Consider the following 20,011-nt stretch of genomic DNA (forward strand, 5'->3'; position numbering starts at 1 on the left):
CTTTTGTGTCTGTCGAGTGGAGAAGCAGCAGAGGAAACATCAATACTCAGTCTGACGGACCAGACTACGGTTCCTCTCTCTGTGTGACACACTCTTATTGATTCACACACAAACTACTCAAAGGTGTTGACACAACAGAAATACAGCCCTCTTGCCACATAACCCAAAAGGAATTGAATTGTGGTAGATCAAAATATTGACCAAATGTAATTAGGAAATAAACTTTGCTTCAGCCCATATTTTCCGCTGTCCTCTGTGCTTTCCCTCCATCTCAGTTCTCTCCCCCGTGTGTTTAATCCCTTCCATGACAACAGGTGATATCAGCAAAGGTCTCCTGTGACTCTGCCAGCTGATAAATCAAATCCAAACGGATCAGTGGGAGCTCAAGGAAAAAGTGAGTCAGGTGTGTGTGTGCGTTTTAAACTCCACGGACATGGTTTGTATTGGCCCTTTGATTAACCCCATAGAGTCCTCTGTGCTCTGTTGTTCTTTTGACTGGACCACGTTTAGTGAACACATACTGGGTGGAGCTCCCACATAGAAACTGGCTGCATGTGTCTACTCAAACCTGACAGATGGCCACAGGAAATTACATCTACGCCAAACGGCCTGCAACAAAAACGGCCCTTGTTCTGCTCTGCTATTACCACTAAATGACTCAGTGCGTTTCTCTCTGTATGCATGTGTGCGTTGCGTATAAGGTGACTCTGTCGCGATGACTGTTGAGCGGCAGCTGGCACAGCAAACTCTGCCAGGATGCCGTGGCAGAGGGCGTGTCCGTCGCCCGGTCCAGGAGCCCCGGGGCCTGAGGCTAATACCTGTCGAATCGCATCGCATGTACAGCGTGACACGAGTGAGAGGAGCTCAGATTCGAGCTGCAGAAACCTGGCATGTGCATGCATATGGGTGTGGGTGTTGGTGATTTATGTGTTTTGGAAAGTGGTTCCAGTGTGAGAGTGGTTGTTTCGGTACAGTAGGCTGGAAAAATCAAAAACAAAATATGGATGGAATAAGCTGAAACATCTCCATAAACAAGATAGAGTTTTTGTCCTGTTTGATAATAATGGATGGTGTTAAAAGATCAAAGTGAAGTCAAAGCTTCTTCATGGATAATAAACGCAACAGACAACGGTTAAGTAAGATACATGCACAGAAAAATACAACATATTTTATACATTTGCAGATGTTTTACATGTGATTCCATAAAATAAAATAAAACCAAATGTCTGCTCAGTCGAGTGAATGCTGCACTGAAAGCAGATACAGTAGATGAAAGAAGCTGTGAAGATGAAGTTTGCTATAATTCACAAAGTGGAGGCTTCAAAAAACAGAAACTGTCAAAAGGACTTGCTTCTTCAAGGATGCCAGTTCTCCTCCCATGAGCTTGACTGAATTTCTGAACAGCTCGATCAGCTGAAGTAACTGTGCGGGAGCTTGTGTGTCCATATTTCTTACAAGACTGAGTCTCGGTGGAGTATAAATCTTACCAGTAGAACAGACCCGGTGTTCTTTCCCCATGTCTACTCTGATCTGAGTAGACTATATTTTTAACCCATTAAACACAAATGTTTCTTGGGCTCTAAAGGCAAGCGAACACGATTAAAGCTGATGGTTTACAGATCCACCCACACCTAAAGATGAGAACAGATTACACAGTACTAGTCTAAAAAACAATCTTTGTTAGGGCTGGTCAAGAATGAAAACGAGCATCAGCTCAGACAGTCTGTGGTTTTATCCCCTGATAAATTGTAATATATGGCATCTGGGACATTTGGGTTTGATAGTGTTTACTCAACGCCAATTGCTTTTTCTGTGCGTCACATCTCAACACACACTTTTAAATCGTGACTCACTGCAACTTGTTTTAAGCATCGAGCCCGTGCAAAAGTTCTCATTCATTTATGTTTAAAAACTTTGCAACTCAACACATGTAATGATAGATTTAGTTTCCCGGGCCTACTCACTGATCTCCAGCTGTCTCTGAATGCGTCCCTTGCAGCGCTCCCTGTAGTCCGACTGGGTGGTGTTGTATTCTGACATCACCTCGACAAACTTCCGGGACAGTGTGGAGTGCTGGAAAGACAACAACACCTCTTAAAGCCACTACTGGCAAGCAGCAGACACAACTTGCGAAAATAGACAACACACTGAGAAAATTGAGAAAATTCAGGCAGAAATGTTGGGAATGTTTTCTGTGTATTTCTTTTTTCATAGAGTTTAATTGCAGTTGCATGCATGTTCTATCACTTCCTGTTGACACAAAGTTAATGTAAGTACAAGCAAGATTTTCTTTCCTATTGACCAAAATCAGCATACAGCGCGTAGTACGTGCAGTACGCAGTATTCATCTGCAGTGTACCTGTGTTTTACGTATCCTCAGGTCAGCTGAAGACCTGTTCTGCCCCTCTTCTTGCTCAATGGTATTCTGGATACCTGGACACAAACAGACACACAAACATTTGAACACAGAGTGAGCGACAATGAAAATTTAAGAAAAATCCAAGGCATGGCATTAGTTGTTCAAGAGAAACAGAACAGAACCAGTGATTGCACAAAAGAAAACAATCTCTCAAATAAAAGTGAATCATTGGGAATATGGTAAAAAGTTAATCATCAAGGTAGATGAGGTAGATAATTATCAATTTTATTTATTTTTTTCTCACTGTAGAAGAGCTGCTGCCTGGTGTACTAACGCAAATTAAAAAAGGGCTCATCCAGTTTCTGAATTATACAGAGATGTAGGAGCCTGCTCATCCACATCACAATTTCTCTGCAAATGGAATTTGTGATAATCTGTGTCTTTGCAAATACAAGCTGCTCTCACTAAACCCTCAGAATAACCTCAAACACAGTAGTTACAGTAGGTACCTTCAGTCCTCCGTATAAACATTTCTTTGGCTTCACATAGTACGTTTTTTTAAATGATTCTAATATTGTAAACATTAATGACGTAGTAAATATCTGTATGCTAATGAAACCTCTAGCACGCCTATAGGAGGTTCTCAAACGGTATGGGAGAATGTGAAGTGATGAATATGAAGTGATCTGTGCTGCTAATATAAAAGTGAGTGACGCTCAAGCATGCATTCAGTCACTTTTCACACATTGAGTTTTCCCATAGAAGATGTTGTGAGTGGTCCGCAGTTGGTCGCTGATTGATTGGTCTGGATTCTACACAAATAAAATTGAACAGAGATTAATGATAATGAAGTAAGGATCCTTGTCAAGGTGCCGTTCGATAGTGAAGAAGCTGCTCACTCAGAAACACACAGAAAGCAGCGTGACCATGAAATATGTTGTTGCAAAAGCCGACACGATCCAGGTCGACACGGTTACAGGCCTGTAACGCAGGGACTCTTCTGCCTGACATCACTTTTGTTTGTATCACTGTACATACTGTATATATATATATATATATAATATATATTAATTTATGTATATATATTTTATTAATAATAATGTATATATATATATATATGTATGAATAAATACTGTATGTGTGCGGCTGGATTCATGATAGAAGAGAAATAGGGGCGATTATCCTGCAGATCTCAGCTCTGAAGTACTTCTTTTTTTCCTGTAAGATCCTGTTTATAGATATTATATCCCTGACTCCTACCATCTGGGCCCGGCAGGGAGTCACAGTAGGGTGATCTTTTACAGCGAATAACTCATGCGGTGGATACAGAAGTATTTCAGAAATGAGAAATATTCGAGAACAGGCATAAGACATGGCTGTCAAGAGAGAAAAAAGGGTGGGAGGATGACCATAGAATAAGAAGATTAAAGGCTTCCCAAAAATGTAAGGATAAATGAGCAAAGACTCCTCTAGTGCTTGTTGGGTGTATGATACGGGATCATCTGCACATCCATTATGCCTGCACACAGTATGTTAGTGTTCAATAGTTAGTCCGTGTGCAAAAGTGTGAGAAAAAAAAAAAAAACTCAGTGAGCACTCAGGCTATGAATCACAGCCACCACCTCTGTGGTGAGTGACACTAATCTCTCAGCCCACTGCTCTACAGAATCTACGAGAGTAAACTGAGCTGCTGTCTGTCAGCTTCAAAATGTTATAGAGTTTGCTCTCCTTCTCGTTCTCCTGACAACGTAACCAGGGGGCCGCTAGAAAAACAATCGCGAGCGCCGGTAATGAACAGGGTCATAACACTGAAACCCCAGATTTCTGCGGCGCACAATTATTTTTTTTTTCATTCTCGACTGAGCTGACAATTATTTTCTCGATTGACGGACTAATCAAGTGCAGCATAAGGAAACGGTGAGAAATGTGGAGAATCGTTTGGCTTCAGTGCGACATAAAGTAAAGCAGGAACCTTAAAATATGTAGTATATTTGCTCGACTTATGCATGATTAAACATTATGGAAGATACATGAGCGACTGAACTGATACTGGAACTGATAAGTAACTGCGGAAAAAAGTTAAGTAAAAAAAATATATATATATATTGCTATATCCAATTTCTGGGATTTTCTGAGAAACCATTAATTCTTCTGTTCACAAGAGTCAGTATTTAAAAGTTTAATCATTAAAAGAAAAACATGAAAAAATAATCATCAGTCATGGTGAAAGAAGGAGAAAATACAAAACTTATACTCACTCTTTAATTTAGAGCGTATTTTGTTGGCCAGCTTCTTGATGTCTGCCATTAGATCTTCAAGCTCAGCTTTAGTTTCTGAGGAGGAGAGGACAATAATGGTAAATAGTTTGTACTTATATCCCACTTGTCTACTTTTTGGTTACAGTCACTTGTTCACATAAGCACACGTGCCACGTGCCGTGGGTCCAACCACTAACCCTCTGGTTCATGGACAACCGTCTCTACCTACTGGGACACAGTCGAGGAGGAGAGATTAGTGGACTCATTTGAACTCCACATAAACACACCCTTGCACATGCTAACTCACCCACGCACACCAGCCAGTGCGCCAGTGAGTTTCACAGAGACAGAATCAATACTGACACACAGGGAATGATTCAAAGTGTCACTCCCGGAAGGGACAAACAATTCATCAGCTGCAGTCCCCAGCAGAGCAAACCCATCCTTCTTCCCGATCTCGGTTTGTAAATAGAGGACCCTCACCGCAGTCAAACGCACACGTTCCCGGACACGCAACCGATATTTGCAATTTTCTCCACCACGGCCCGCAAGAGAAATCACAGAGAACGGCGGCACAACCTGAGGTAAAAAACGATAAATGTATTTTTAATCCAGGCATCAAACTCTCCTCTGCTTCATACTGAAAGCTTTCTCAAGTGCAGGAGTCTTCAACGTTTTTCAGACCAAGGATCCCAAACTGATGGAGAGATTAAGAAGTGAGCCCCTACCTACTATATGTGTTCTATATTAAACTGCAAATTTGCCCATATATAGTACGTGATCATTATCATTTTGCATTTAATATTAAGATACACGTATATATCCACCGGTGCTTTTTGAGCTGGATTGTATCACTCCTGTGTTTGTGAACTTTTTTCTTGTAGCGATCCATCTTGGCCTCAGTAGTTGGCTGATGGTAGCGAGCTGCACTGTTAGCTCCTCTTCTGCTAATATTGCAGCGTGAGTCTGGGGATTTCCCCTGGGAAACCTGCGGGGAACCTGACAGTCAGCTTGTAATACGCGGTCTTGTGATTGGCTCAGCAGCGATAGGGGCGGGGCCTACTGCGTACAGGAGGTTTAGATTGACGGTCTTGGCTAGCGTGGTGCTCTGTGTGAAACGGTGATGTTGAGACAGCTCCTGTATCACTGAGTTAGTGTAGTGGAACTGGAAGATAATGTCTTCAGCCTCCATTTATTCCTTTACTAAAATATGTTGGATTTATATTGATGTATATTTAAAGACAATTGTGGGTGGAAAAAATAATAATAAAAAAATATATATAAAAAATGGCCAATAAACCAAAGATTTCACAATCTTGCAACCCCCCTGCAGTACCTCCGCAGGCCCCCTAGGGGTCACGGACCCCCTGCTAAAGACCTATGCTCTAGTGGAAACCGCCCAGATTGCACAAATATGAGAGTCCAAAAGCACGGCCCTACAGTGGCATCTAAATACACACACACACAGTAGGAAAATGTGTTTACAGCGACATTTAAATACAAGTGAGAAGGCAAGTAATTGTTAAAACGGGGATTGTTTTAAGCAATATGAAGATTTAGTTAGTTTAGTTTTAAGCACTGTAAAGTTAAGGTCATTAAGCGCAACAAGCAGGAAGTTTAAATGTTGTTGAATTCCACAGATTATGTAGACACACCCGATCACCACAAACTAGTGGTTTTGTCGCTAGCTAGAAAAATGTGTGTTGAAGGATTTGCCTCCTTTGGTGCAACAAGTATAACAGTTCTGGAGCAGCAGCAGCGCTTTCCAGGTGTACAAAAGCAGATGCCAATGTTGATGCGTGTCACTAATTTGGCTCTATTTAAGTGCTATTCTCCATCTGTGAATAAAACAGACACATTATTCCACTGCTTGTACACAGATGATTAGTTCTCTCATCAGTGCTCACTTCAAAGGGCAGCCACGCTGAGGGATAACTCCTAGAGTTGCTGTCACATCTTGTGCTGTTGTGATGTATATTCATGACAAACAGAAGAGTCAACTCGCTCATTACTGCTGAATTATATTTTTCAGACGGCTTCAGGTTATCGCACACCGGAAACTGCTCTCAAAGAAAAAAGAAAAAAAGAAAAAACGACAACATTTTAATTTAACGTTGCGGGTCGAACTAATTAGCTGTAAACCCTTAAGGATTAACGGAGCCTCGTCTAAAACGTTAATAAAAGATGTGATTGTTTCTTCAGAAACTGTGCTCGTGGGGAGAAATATTTGTAGCTTGTTCAAGGTTGTCTCCATTCACAGCAAAGAAAATAAATTCTCTTCCTTTTGGTGTATATAAATGGTTCATCAATCATGTCTAATGAACTTCTTCTCCTGAGACTGTCCAGAAAATGGGAACAGAGGAAACAGATTATCATTACTTTTCCGATGTGCAAGCCTCATTAGGACGAACCAACTCGAGATATCAATACAACAAAATAGTTGCTGTTTATTAAATTACAGTCGCATTTTTGTGCATGTCTTCCATCTGAACATATGAAGCAGTTAGTGATGCCATTTTGTTTTTTGTCACTATAGATGAATAATTAAGAACCACCACAACCAAATTGAACTAAATTAATATCATTTATCTCTTTGTAGATGTGGGGAAATACTTTACGTAGTTGCAAATGAAACGTCCGTTAGATGTAGCGTCTCAGTAGCTCTGCTGCAAACAAAGAAATCAGAAACAGTAGAAACTTTTGCTCTGTCGGTTTTTGGTAAAGGCTACTCAGACATGTCACTGATACTGTACAAGGATGACAACCCCTCCACGTGGGCTGTCTCCTCCATTCAAAACTGGGCAAAGGAGGCAAGACGGCCTAGAGAGACAACTAGCATCATGCCTGTGTGTGTGTGTGTGTCTTTCTAGTGCGATGCTAGTTGTATATCTATGTGTAAATTCACATTCTGAACATGCTTTTATGTGCAGAGGCATGCTGAGAACGCGTCTGGGCATACATGCCATTGCTATACCCGCTGTATATGAAGTGTGTTTGTGTCATACTAAAAACCTACATTCACCAAGCAAGAAAAAGAGCACGTCCCATTCCGGTAGGACTGGAAGGACAAAGGACTGCTGTAGTCGGCCTCTCCAGAACAATGGATATTTACACTTCCAAATGCAGGAGGAGGGCAACCTGCATCAGGAAGTACTCCACTTAACCCAGCACATGCACTCCTTGTCAAACATTCAGTATAAGTCAAATTTGACCTGGAGGACAAGATTAAAGTTGACTCTATTTAACAAAATAAATGCTAACTCAGAGGACTGAAATAAAGTGCTCATTTTCACTATAGAAAGGGAAAAAAATAAGAAAAATCACTCTCCTACACACAAATTACCCAGGAGCATTAATTGCCACTTTTTTTTTTAGCACACTGGGAAGCAGCGACAAACTCATTTATCGTCCTAACGCCATAAGAAAATCTCATCTCCATATGTTAACACGCCACAGAAAGCCAGCGAACAGCAACAAATTGCCATTAAATGTAACTCAGATTAACCAATTCGATCAGTCTGAACTGCCCACAGACCTTTTTCACGATGAGCTGGTGTCTGCCTGCAACCTGCTTCTTTAAAATTGAATAAATTCCGTGGATGAATAGGAGGCAGCGATAGCCCTGCTGAACTGAAACTAGCAAACATCTGCGCCCAATTACAGACAAGGCCCCAGTGGATAATTTCATTACACAGTACGAGGAAGACTTCAATCAGTGGCACATGTTCAATTATTAAAACATAATATTTGCACTTTTTTTTTTTATAAGAAAGAAGCTTAAATTATGAGGTAATCATGTCATCTCCACCACTACAGCTGCACTGAAAACATAATGTACGAGCGCTCTTCGTGGCAGTTTGAGATATCACACTTTGATGATTAAAAACAGTCAGGGCAGCCCCCAGGGTCTGCATAATGAGGTTAAAACAAAACAGAATAAAAAGTGGAGGGCTGCTTTCTTATTTTATTGACACTTAATAATATATATATATCCTAATCAGGAGCTTATATCCACCAAGTAGGATGGGATAAATCCTCCAATCAGCTTGTATGATAACATAAAACCATAACAGTTTGATAGAGATAGTGACCCTATTACACGTTGATCAGTGAATCACTACAAGCTTTTAATCTGCTTAACAGCTGTACTTCCATATCAGCGCACATCAGCCTGTGGTACATACAGCTCAGCGTGACAAAGCTGGGGACATGCAGAGCGCTGGCTGATAACTTGAGACTCATTCACGGAGCAAATTAGATCATTTCGCATCCAGCTGTAAAGGCCAGGCAGGCACGGTCTGGAAAATGTATTATTCAGGGTTTGGGAATTTATTTGATAGCAACACATTAAGATTACGCTGTGAGAAAATTCCTTTCTCCTCCTCCTCCTGATGCCACCAGGAAGGCGAGTTTGAATATTTGAAGGCGGAGAATTATATCTGAAACACATATCGTCGGTCAGATCTCTGGATCATTTATGTGGATTGCATATGTTTTTAAAAAATATTATTACCAGAAATGATATCTATATGTCGAAATATATCAAGTGCTGCAGCAAACTGCACATACGCTGTGTTGGTACAGTTTCAATGTTTGTTTGTTTGTTTGTTTCCAGCAATGGAAGTAGATGTAAAATGCATGTACTACTAACATTATTATTATTATGTTGTTTTTTTTGTTGTTGTTTTTTTTAACGAGTAAAAGAAAAGAAAAAAGTAGCCACACTTTTACACTGTGTGAGTCACACCAATAAACACGGCTTACTAACCTCCCAAGCGTGCAACTGAAAATGTACAATTTTTACACCTTGGGTAACATTTGGTAAAAACAGGAAAACAGGAAATTGTCTAGCCTTTTCAATAAATACAATAAACACATTTCTGAACCTTTTTTTTTTTTAAAGCTAAGCATCTTTAGTCTGAACCAAAGAGCCACAGAAACTGTAACGAAGTAGTCAAAGACAGACTAACGCAGTTTTTCATTGACTATGTTGTAAAATTATATAGAATCTCAGCTGGTGCATGAATTTCACAAGCAGTTGATGACAAAAAAAAAAAAAAATGCGTGCGGCAGAGAAATTAAATAGGTGGAGGATGTATGGAGGAGCCAATCTAACCAGACAGCTACAGGGGAAATGAGCTATAATCAAATCAGGTACCTAAAGCACAAGGATATGGAATTCTATAGACAGAACTAAACATGCAGAAAAGGAAAAAGAAGTTTTATTTGAAAGCAATTTTAAAACAAACATTCGCAACATTACCATATACCATATGAATAAAACTGCATCTCTTGTCAATAATCGCGCAGCCGGTGGCAACGCGCATGCAGCTTACACTGAGCTTGTCAGGGTCAGAGAGTGATCTAAGGTGGTGGGCTGAGGCCCTGAGGGTAAATGAATAAACAGGGCTCTGTGGTCTGTGTGTGTGTGTTTGTGTGTGCAGAGTGAGAGCTGCTCAATAACAGCGTTGGGCAATTGTCAGTAGTTTCATATCGTCATCACCGGGGGGCAGTGGTGTTGGGGGGGGGTAACTTTCTCTTTGATCGCTCCTTTTTAAATGTCAATATGGCCGATCTTAAAGCAGAGCTGCTGTCACTAAACCTGTACTTTGGCTATTCTCTTTAGAGAATATGTGGCAGAGAGTGGAGGAGCCCTGCAGGTGAATGAATGAAGATTATCTCCATACCTACCTCCTTCTATTGGCGGGCTTAGGCACCAGAAACTTAAAAAAAAAAAAAAAGTAAAGGGTCTCTATAACTGCAGGCATTCATATACTGAGTTCAGATGTCAGAGAAGCGAGCTAGGCCAGCAAAAATAGACCTGACACGTGAAGATTGAAGGGCACAGAGCCAGGGTCACAGACCTGATGGACACAAACACGCAAAGTAGGATGCTATTAAAGCAGGTTCATGCTCACTGGGCTTATTAGCAGCTGATTATTTCGTATTTTCAGCAGGAAAACACAAACCTGTAACCAATTACAGATCCAAGAATGCCTGTTTAGGAAGGAATATACGTTGCAATGTATTTTACTTTCAGTGTCCACATGCACAAATGTGTGCAGAAGTTCACAAACTCCTAGAGGCGTAAAGAAGCGTTCCTCTTATCGCTTAACCATAGCAACCTCGCAGTGACCTGCTCACACGAGGTCAGGCACCAGCATCACAGAGATAATAATGCAAAAAAAAAAAAAAAAAACTGCTAACGAGTTGTGTTCGATTTCCTCCACGTGGCTACCAAACGGAGGAGGCCAAACCTGCGCGATCAAGTGTCTATTCAGCCTCATTATTGGCTGCGTGAAGGAAAGAGGAAGAGTGCAGACACCGATGAATAAGTAGAGGGAGAAGTGAGAGGGAAGCAAATTAGAGGGCAAAGCTGAGGAGTCAATTGAGCTGTGGCTTCACACTCCATCCCTCTCCCAGACGCTCTCAAATGGAATCTTCAGGTCACGCTTGTTGCCATCATTAAGACTGTGTTGCTATGGCGATGCGCGCAGTCGGTCCTCTCGCCGGCATCAGATTGTTTCAAAGTGACAGAGGGAAGGAGAGCGAGGAGAAACGGAGGAAGTGTGGAAGCTAGGAGAAGGCCAGCATGGGGACATGAGATCAAATAAATAGTGCAGGAAATCAATGGCTGTGTGACAAATGTATTTGTTTTTAAGAGTAATGTTGACAACATTTTAGCCTTTTACTTATAAGATAATTAAATGCAACAAACGGGTTTCAGACCAGTCAAAGAGCCAGGTTGATAGCAAGATATATCAAGTGCTGCAGTGAATTAAGTTTCAGTTTCAATGTCTGTTATTTCCTGAGGACAATGAAAAGAAAAAGTTAAAATATAGTAAAAAAAATCTATAAATAGCAGCCCAAACACAAGACCAATTGCTTCTAATTAGAGGGAAAAAAAAACTTTTAATGGATCTCGTGAGACACAAAGCTGGAAGGAAACTGGATATTAACATGGTGCAAGGGAATCCATCAATGGAAGTGCATGAAAAATGCATGTATCAGTCACATGAGATCATTAAATGCAACAAATATCCTGAACAGATTTTCAGACTTGTGGTACTGGAGGTAGACCGGTTAAGCAGCCGTGTTGATATGAAAAAAATGCAATAAATATTATATTTGAGGTAAATCAGAAACAGTGTCACCATATTGATTATGGAAGAGCGTCGACATGTGATATCTTCGTTACCATAAAAAACTACACACTGTACTGTATAAAGATCAATGTCTACGTACAAAAAAATTAAAAAGATCTCAATCTAAATATTGATACTGGCCTCACCTCAAGTTTTGCTTAGGCTTCATTTGACCTATTTTTTGATAAATCTGAACACACCATGATTCACAAGCACATTCAACACTTCCCAGTTTCACTTAAAGACGCTCAATAGGAAATAAACATTTAAGACTTCAGGAATCTGTTGGCAGAAAATATCCAACCTTAACAAGCACACATACATAATTTAAAGCAATTCATAACTAAATGAGTAACTTAAAACACTTTGCACGTATTGAAAAGGTTGCTGAGTTGTGTGGAGCTGTAGTGTCAGTATGATGTGTGACAGGGAAGAGGATCAGGTCACCAATCTAATTAAATAAAAAAAATAATCTGTAACCCTTAATTTGCTCCTGCTGTTTGATCAATTTGTTCACACATTTGTGTGTGGAGCAGTGGACAGCCCTGACTACCAACTACTCCACAGCTCCCCAAATCAACCACTACAGTGTTTTTTAATTGGACCTCATTTCATATGAGACAGACAGCATCATTCAAACCACACCTGCAGTCTTGCAGCGTTAACATGTCTAACTTCACAGTTTCTGTGGTGTAGTCGACAACCGTTTTCACTGACGACCAGCAACCACAGAGTGAAATGGTTCAAGAAAAATGATTTCCTCTTCTTTGCAGAAGTTTGAACACCTTGAATAACCTTTTTTTTTCCAGAAAGCCTTTGTTTTAAAAACACTGCTTTAGGGAGAGGTAAGTGGACCAGTGCACTCTTGAGCAACTTCCTGGAGTCTCTGTCGGTTGCCGAGCAACTGTTCCTCACCAAAAAAAAACTTGCATGGCACGTTACTACAGCAAAATAGTAATTTGACTTTTTTTTTTTTTTTATTGTTTTATTTTCTTTTTATAGCTTAAACAAACAAGACACAATGTGTTAATTAGTGAGATTTACCGGTGCTATTTTGTTCTGCTGGGACTGCGCCATGCTAACTGTTTCCAGTGTTTTTGCCAAGCGAAGTTAGCGGGCACCTGGCAGTAGCGATATTATTAGCCGATTAAATCAACTGTAGCACAGCTCACGCAGCTTTATACCATCATCTCGGTTAAGTTCAGTCAAGAAAGCAGACGTCATGCATTTGCGTCTCAGCATGACATTTGTTATCAGTTCAAGTGCTTTTGAAAGCGCAGCAGATCTGATTTACCGGCCTTTATGTCTGCTGATCACGTCCAACGCTACATCACTCATCTGAAACACATGGGTGAAAGCACATTAACGGGACTGCATAAGATAAACATCCTGAACGTCTGGCTCCTTTCCTTCCTACATTAAGCTTCAATCCTGCATTAAGTTGGGTTCTACAGCAGCAGCATTTATCCACTCATATCTGAACACCATCCCTGTTTCCTCTCCACAATCAGCAGTAAGCTTTTTTAACGTGATAACGCAGGCGCTTTTATTACAACGACACAACACGTATGTGTGTGTGTGTGTCGCTCTGGTGGCAGGGTACCATGACACTGACAAGACACCAAGCTGCTTCCGTTTCCTCCTCTCTAACGCAGGGTCAATTGCTGCCATTCCAGTCTCTGACTTGCAGCCATTTATCTTTTTCTTCATCTCGCAGCCTCTCTTTCTCCCTCTGCTCCCTCTGTAAATATATTACCAGTCCTTTGTGTGTTTGCCCTGCTTATTGATCGTCTAGAGTCCAGGTGTCTGATGTTTCAGAGAGACAGAGTGTGAGCTCATCCCGAAAACATTACCGACGTTTGCTTTACTGCAGGACTACTGTATGGACAAAGGTAATGGCCAACTGACAGCACAGATAAAGTGTGACCACTAAACTCTGAGAGAGTTATAAACATTCCTACTTTTACATAGCTGGCAAGTGTTAGTATTTAAAATCCTGTTTGTTTGTTCTTTATCATAGCCACACTTTTCTAATCTGTGAGATTTTTTTCTCGTAACTGTTTTGACAAAGAAGTGCAACAGTTAATTATGTGTAGCTGCTGTCACAGGAGGAACACAATGCAACATTATCAATATTTCCCCGGAGAGTTGTCTGGAAATGATTTGCAAAGATACTGCATCTCCTCCCATCTCTACCACCGCTAGCTTTTTACCGTATCTGATATTCATCACTGCCTTAAGTACTTGTCATAAAAACTAGTTCTGAGCACAAGAAACACCTAAAAAAAAACAAAGAAAAATATCTCTAAAGATAATATAATCTGTTTATATTGTTCTTTTAATTGCATATGAGTAAAAAAGCATATATTTTTTTTGAGGGTGTACAAAAGGTTGCAAGAAATCAGATAAATTCACTTCAGTAAGGAATTCAAGTTCTCAGACCTCTGCAGCCTACTCCTCATCTCTGCTTGAGACTCATTAGTTGATACCTAAAACACTAAATCAAAAGAAGACTTTGACAAAAATGTGAAGTAAAAAAACAGATATGTCTAATTCTGCTTCATCGCTTTTCAGTCAAACAACATTGTGCGCAATGAATAATCTGTGGAGTGATTTATTTCTGAATGTGAGCATGAACCGCATCCCTGTGAACCTGTGAACCTGGTCACACACGCCCCCTGCTTCAAGTAAAACACAATATCTCTTTTTGGGCGCGACTCACCACAGAGCGCAGACCCTCATTATGTCTAACAACACCCCCCTCCTTCCCCTCCCTAACGACCTCTCCTTCGCTTGCAACATCTTCCTGGACAGTATATCAGGGTTACTGCTAGTTAACACGGTGATGTCACTTCGGAAACCTAATCCTGCCTCCCCGCATTTGACAGCGCGCTCTAGATCAGAGCGGTAACCCCCCGCATAGACTCTGAGGCTCAGAATTCAAGAGGACGGAGGGCAGTTAAACGGATTTGTCCCCATGTGAATGAGTTATCTGACCAGCTTTGACCGCCGCTGTCTCTATTGCTCCTTAGCCTCGGTCACGGCCGCTGACATCTCATTAACCTCGCTTTCGCGTAATGTATATCGCACAGTTCAAAGCCATTTCTTTAGTGGCTATAACACTACATCAGCTTCATGCATCTCAGGGGAGATGGAAGAGGGAAGGAAAAGGGACGGTGAGACAAAGAAAAAGACAGCTGACGAAGAACAAAGGGAATGCGGAGAGCAGGGGGAACTTTCAAATTTTTGGTAGAGGATGGAGGAGCTTTGGCAAACAGCACCCTGAGCGTGGGAGCACACTCAGCCAAAAAACTGACACCAGAAATAGTAACACTCACACAGGCAGCAATTAAAACAAGGATCTCCAGTTCTGCGAGCTGAGGACTTTTAAGAGACAGAGTTAAGATGCTCTTTAGAAATCGGGGGCTGAGGTGTCAGAGGTTGTAAACACTAAGTGGCTGGAAAAACAGTCGGAGTTAAAAGTTAAAAGTCCGGTTCTTTGCGTCTAATTACAGACGAGTGTTTTATTTTAAAGAAATTCTGTGGTTAATATGTATATGTACCAGCAATGACAGCGCTCGTCCTCCCAGTATATTTTAAAGTCCCTTTGATTTCGTCGTAAAAATGCAAATGCGGAGACGGATGGACCGGGTCCCTCTGTTTATATTAATTTGTGTGCTAATAAGAAGTGGAGTTCGACGTGAAGATTCATCCAAAAACTCTGCAGCCAGGAGATCTGAGAGAAAACACATTTGAAGCCATTCCACTGGTGTCACAATCTGTGATAAATTATTCACCAAAAAATGCTGCAAGGTTAAAAATGAACCTCCATATTCAAATTTATTTGCGATACCATGGCGCCTGTCTCCAAACGCCTCAACCTACAAATGAGGAAGCCGCATTAAGTGGCTCGGGATCCGTCTTTTTATTTATCGCGGTCCACAATTGCTGCTCAGGTTTCCAGCCACTGTCCAAATGGTTTATGGATCTCAGTGTACTTCAGACAAAGCGGTTGCCGTGTCTTCTAACGCAGCTCCTGATTGTGACGCCTGGATTTGTGTGACTGACGATTTTTGTGACTTTTCACACCAGACAAAAACGCCGGTTTCACGGTAATTAGCTAAGTGTGCACGTTTCTGGAGCTAGGTGTGATATTAACTGCTTTTCCAGACAACTGTGTTACACGAAGAGTCTGCGATAGAGTGATAAACCACACTTCAAACGTCAAAATCGCGGACTAAACACTCACGTTTCTGCTTGTGTCAGCCAAATAAACAAGTGGAGTATCTTGTGTGTGATGTAAAAGTTTCACAAAACAACTTCTTTTTTTAGACTCCTGAACGCCCTCAAAGGGAAACTGTACACAGCACGCGTGCGTTTCCGTAAGCAGGTCATCAGTCCAGGCTGCATTCCACCTCTTTGGGTCATCTTGGACAACGATTATTGATTTAGCTCAAACAGTGCAGTGGTGGATAAACAATTGAGAAAGCTTTTTTTTTTTCTCTGTGCTGTATTTCCGCTTCTTGCAGTGATTTAATTACCTTGCGGGGGCAGCTGGGTTCTCAAGAGATGATTATCACCTGAGAATTCATCTTGCCAGGCTGCAAGGCATGGACCTCGCTGTTGTTTGGTCTGCAGCTACGAGTGCAAGAAGTGACTATTCGTGCCTTTGATATTACTCTGACAAAGACAACAAGGATCATCTACCTACATGCCAACTATACTGACCGGTTGTAACCAAAGGTCTTCACACTGCGTTATTGCGCATTGTGTTTCCTTTTTTTGAAACCCAAACGACCCATCTGGTGTTTCAGGTTAATGATTCATTTAATATCAGGCTTGTAAAATTATATACCTACTGGATACACAAACTCTGGCCCTGGTGTAAGTTCTGCTCTGTCAGAGCAACAGCCGACATTTCAAAATCTGGTCTTATGTTCAGGTCCTCAGGTCTTTTTCAGGTCAAAGATCCCCAAACTGGTGGGGAGATTATTATTACTACTACTATATGTGTTCTATATTAAACTCAGCTCAAGAGTCTAGTGCTATTTATAAACATACAGTATCATTATCTTTTTGCATTCAATATTAAGCTGTTCAAATAATACACAGGTTGAAATATTCATTTTTTATCACATTCACATCTTCTGACTCCGTTTATTGGAGTCAGAAGATGTGTTGAATACGTGTTGAATACGTGTTAATGTGCATTTAAAGAAATTTTAATTTTTGGGAGGAAATTTAAAAAAATATATAAAAATGTCTCATCAATCAAAGATTTTGCAACACCCCCTGCAGTACCTCTGTTGTGGACCCCTTGTTGAAGAGCTATAGTTTAAATAAACTGAAATAGCATTTCGTATTGACAACAACATAAAGTGTGTGTGAAAACTGACCCAATTTAAATATTTTCTTTAAACATATACTGTAATCTACAAGCTCCCCGATTGATTTTAAAGTGATCAGTAAAATATTTGAATTTAGACATCCAGATTCTGCACATGAAGATGTAATACTAGACTGATAATAACTAGACTGATATTAATAATAATAATAATAATAATAATAATAATAATAATAATAATAAGCAGTTATCACTACTACAACAATAGGAACAATGAGTTGGTGTGCAAATTCAATACCTAATACTATAGACTCCTTATCTCTGCAGCAACTATCTGGCCAACATCTACAACAACAGCGTCTCAGTCTCACAAACCACATTTTCCAACACAACCAAACTCCACCGTTTATTAAACAAGTCCTTCAAAAGGTTTTAATACCTCCACCTCTTGAAAAAGACGGCCTTAGTTTCTTATAGACCTCTCCTCTCCTGGGAGCTGCTGAGTGTAAAAGTCACGGATGCTCCTGTGGAAAAAGCAATCACCGCTGACCTTTGACTTTTCATCATAAAATCTTTCAGGCACTGTGTCATCGATCAGAATAATGAGAAGCATGGCTGCGTGGGGTATGCAAGCAACACGACAAACTGAAACTAATAACGGCGTTATTAAATGGAAAATGTGAATTCAATCAGGTTTCTAAATATAAAATGCATTTGGGTCTTCTCTTCCTGGAGTTAGAAGAGTGTGCATAAGATGAGGCTCAATACACATTATGATCTGATGATTACCTAATCTATCATCACTGTACTACATCGCTGCTGCTGAGCACAGTCTACACAAATACGCACATCCTTAACACCAGCCAAGAAAATAAATCTTGCAATTTGGCGGAAATTTGCTATGCTTCATTTAGGAGGGCTTGATATAGATTAATGTGTGACGCGAGGGCGAAAATAATATTACAAAGGAGATGCCTGAGTGTGTATCTGTGCGCATATTAATACGGGCTCCGGGTGGGCTGGAATTAACCCTGTGGAAATCCTCAGGAAACATCTCAGTTAGCGAACGCAGAAGCGCAGCCAGCAGAAGTGGAGGAAGAGAAGCGGTTCGGGGTTTGCGGGAACTGTCCTGATGTGATGTTAAAGTGATGAATCTCGCAATGTTACGCGAGGACGTGAAAGCCTTAAGAGTACTATAATGCGTGTGAGATTATGTATCTGACTCGAGGGAAAAATAAAGGAAGGTGTGATGACGCCGCACGCGAGTCACGGCGCCGATCTCAGTGACATTCATGATAGGAAGATGAAGTTCCGGCAGGTTAATATCACCGTAGGGGTGAAAAGAACATCCTTGTAATGCAAAAAGCGGACTGAAAAAGCTGTGAGACACGCTGGATATGAGGGAGAAGAACGTTTTTCTGAAGAACATGAGATTTCACGTAAAAATGTCATTGTGCAATTAGTTTTGATGGCGCAGTCCGCTGCAAAACGCTGAAGCACAGAAATGTCAGCGTTGCAGGCGGTTGCCACAGCAGGCAAAGGGAGACACACAAAAAAAGACAGTCTGAATACTGGCTAGAAAAAGTCTAAATTTTCTTTGGAATGTGTTACCTTGGTTGTCAGCGTTAAATAAATATACAAAAGTTCTGAACCATATTTGCTGGATTACTTTAACAACCTGTTGATTTATCAGGGGTGTTTAGGCTTTTTATACACATTGTGGGTCTTATATATTCACACACAAAACTAATTATAAAGGAATCTTTACTACGAGGTTATCATCATAATCATAATTACGTTGGTTCGTCATATTAGTGTTAATATGCTAATATTAGCATGCTAATATGCTACACACTGGCATGACATTAGATAGATAGATAGAAAGTAGAATATGATTTTGATTCATAGAAGAAAAGTTGCATAAACACACAACACTGCGAATAAACAGGATTGTCGTATGTATTATACAGATTATTTTAGTCCCCGCAAGAGGCCACAATGTAACAGTCTGAAAAGGAAGAACACAATGACCTCCCTGGTAATGAACGACCCTGACATTTACTTCAGCCGCTGACTGATGTGCATTTCTCGCATTTATCAGACAGGCACACACGCCGAGGATTGATTCAAGTACTAAAGGACACGACTCGTGGAAGAATTCGTATCGTAAGCACAACACCTTGCCTTGATGTTGCTCCGCTCTGTCATCCGCTCGTTCAGGCTGGTTAAAGGGCTCATCTGATGCCCGCTGCTCAAAGCAGATCGATTCTTTTTCAGGCAGGTGGGAGGTAGGGAATCAGGGATTGGGAGGTGTTATTTGTATGAGTAAAATCCTCCTTGTGAGAGCGGGGGCCTAGATCAATGCCCTGACATAAATGAGAGGGGAAGAGGTGTGAGAGAACAGGGATGGGGGAGCGGAACGACAGGAGGAAAGATGGATTGTAGTATCCAGCACAGATTGAACCAAAGCAAAGTGGAGAGTGGCTGGGGGGGGTGGGGTGGACGAGGGGTAGACAGAGGAGCTCAGAAATATGGCAGAAGGTGGTCACATAAGCTGAAGAGGTAAAGACAGGCCTAAAGAGTAATGGAGAGAGAAAGCAGAAAATTGAAGAAAATCTGACAAAGAGAGTTTTTACTGTGAGAGCATCAAAGGACAGAGAGGACTGATTGTTGGAGGGGACAGCTCTCGACGTCTTCAAGGTCCTCTGACTTCTATTACAGTCTCCGTCTCTGACCAGGCTTTTTGCTTTTCTGACAAATTGTTCTATATTTCCTCAATTTCTTTCAAACGATAGACTCATTTTTCTTCCTTTTGTTCAGTGGAAACTGTCACCATTGTCAGGCTTTTTGCTGCCATTGAACACTGCACAACACATAAAACCGTGACATTTGGCTTCCTCTCACT

The 20,011-nt window shown here is 40.9% G+C and overlaps 1 protein-coding gene across 2 annotated transcripts in view; it reads right to left on the reverse strand.

Moving 5' to 3' along the window:
* The window catches only part of LOC125013538 (syntaxin-1A-like), a 53,417-nt gene that overhangs the window by 11,424 nt on the left and 21,982 nt on the right, over positions 1-20,011 (reverse strand). For both annotated transcript variants that reach the window (XM_047594314.1, XM_047594315.1), the window contains exons 4-6: positions 4,618-4,692; positions 2,360-2,433; positions 1,965-2,073 (exon numbers count right to left, since the gene is read on the reverse strand). In XM_047594314.1, coding sequence (XP_047450270.1) covers positions 1,965-2,073; positions 2,360-2,433; positions 4,618-4,692 — 258 coding nt within the window. The remainder of the gene's footprint in view (positions 1-1,964; positions 2,074-2,359; positions 2,434-4,617; positions 4,693-20,011) is intronic.

Source organism: Mugil cephalus, chromosome 9 (genome assembly GCF_022458985.1).
Source record: "Mugil cephalus isolate CIBA_MC_2020 chromosome 9, CIBA_Mcephalus_1.1, whole genome shotgun sequence".
In the NCBI taxonomy this organism is placed as follows: Eukaryota; Metazoa; Chordata; class Actinopteri; order Mugiliformes; family Mugilidae; genus Mugil; species Mugil cephalus.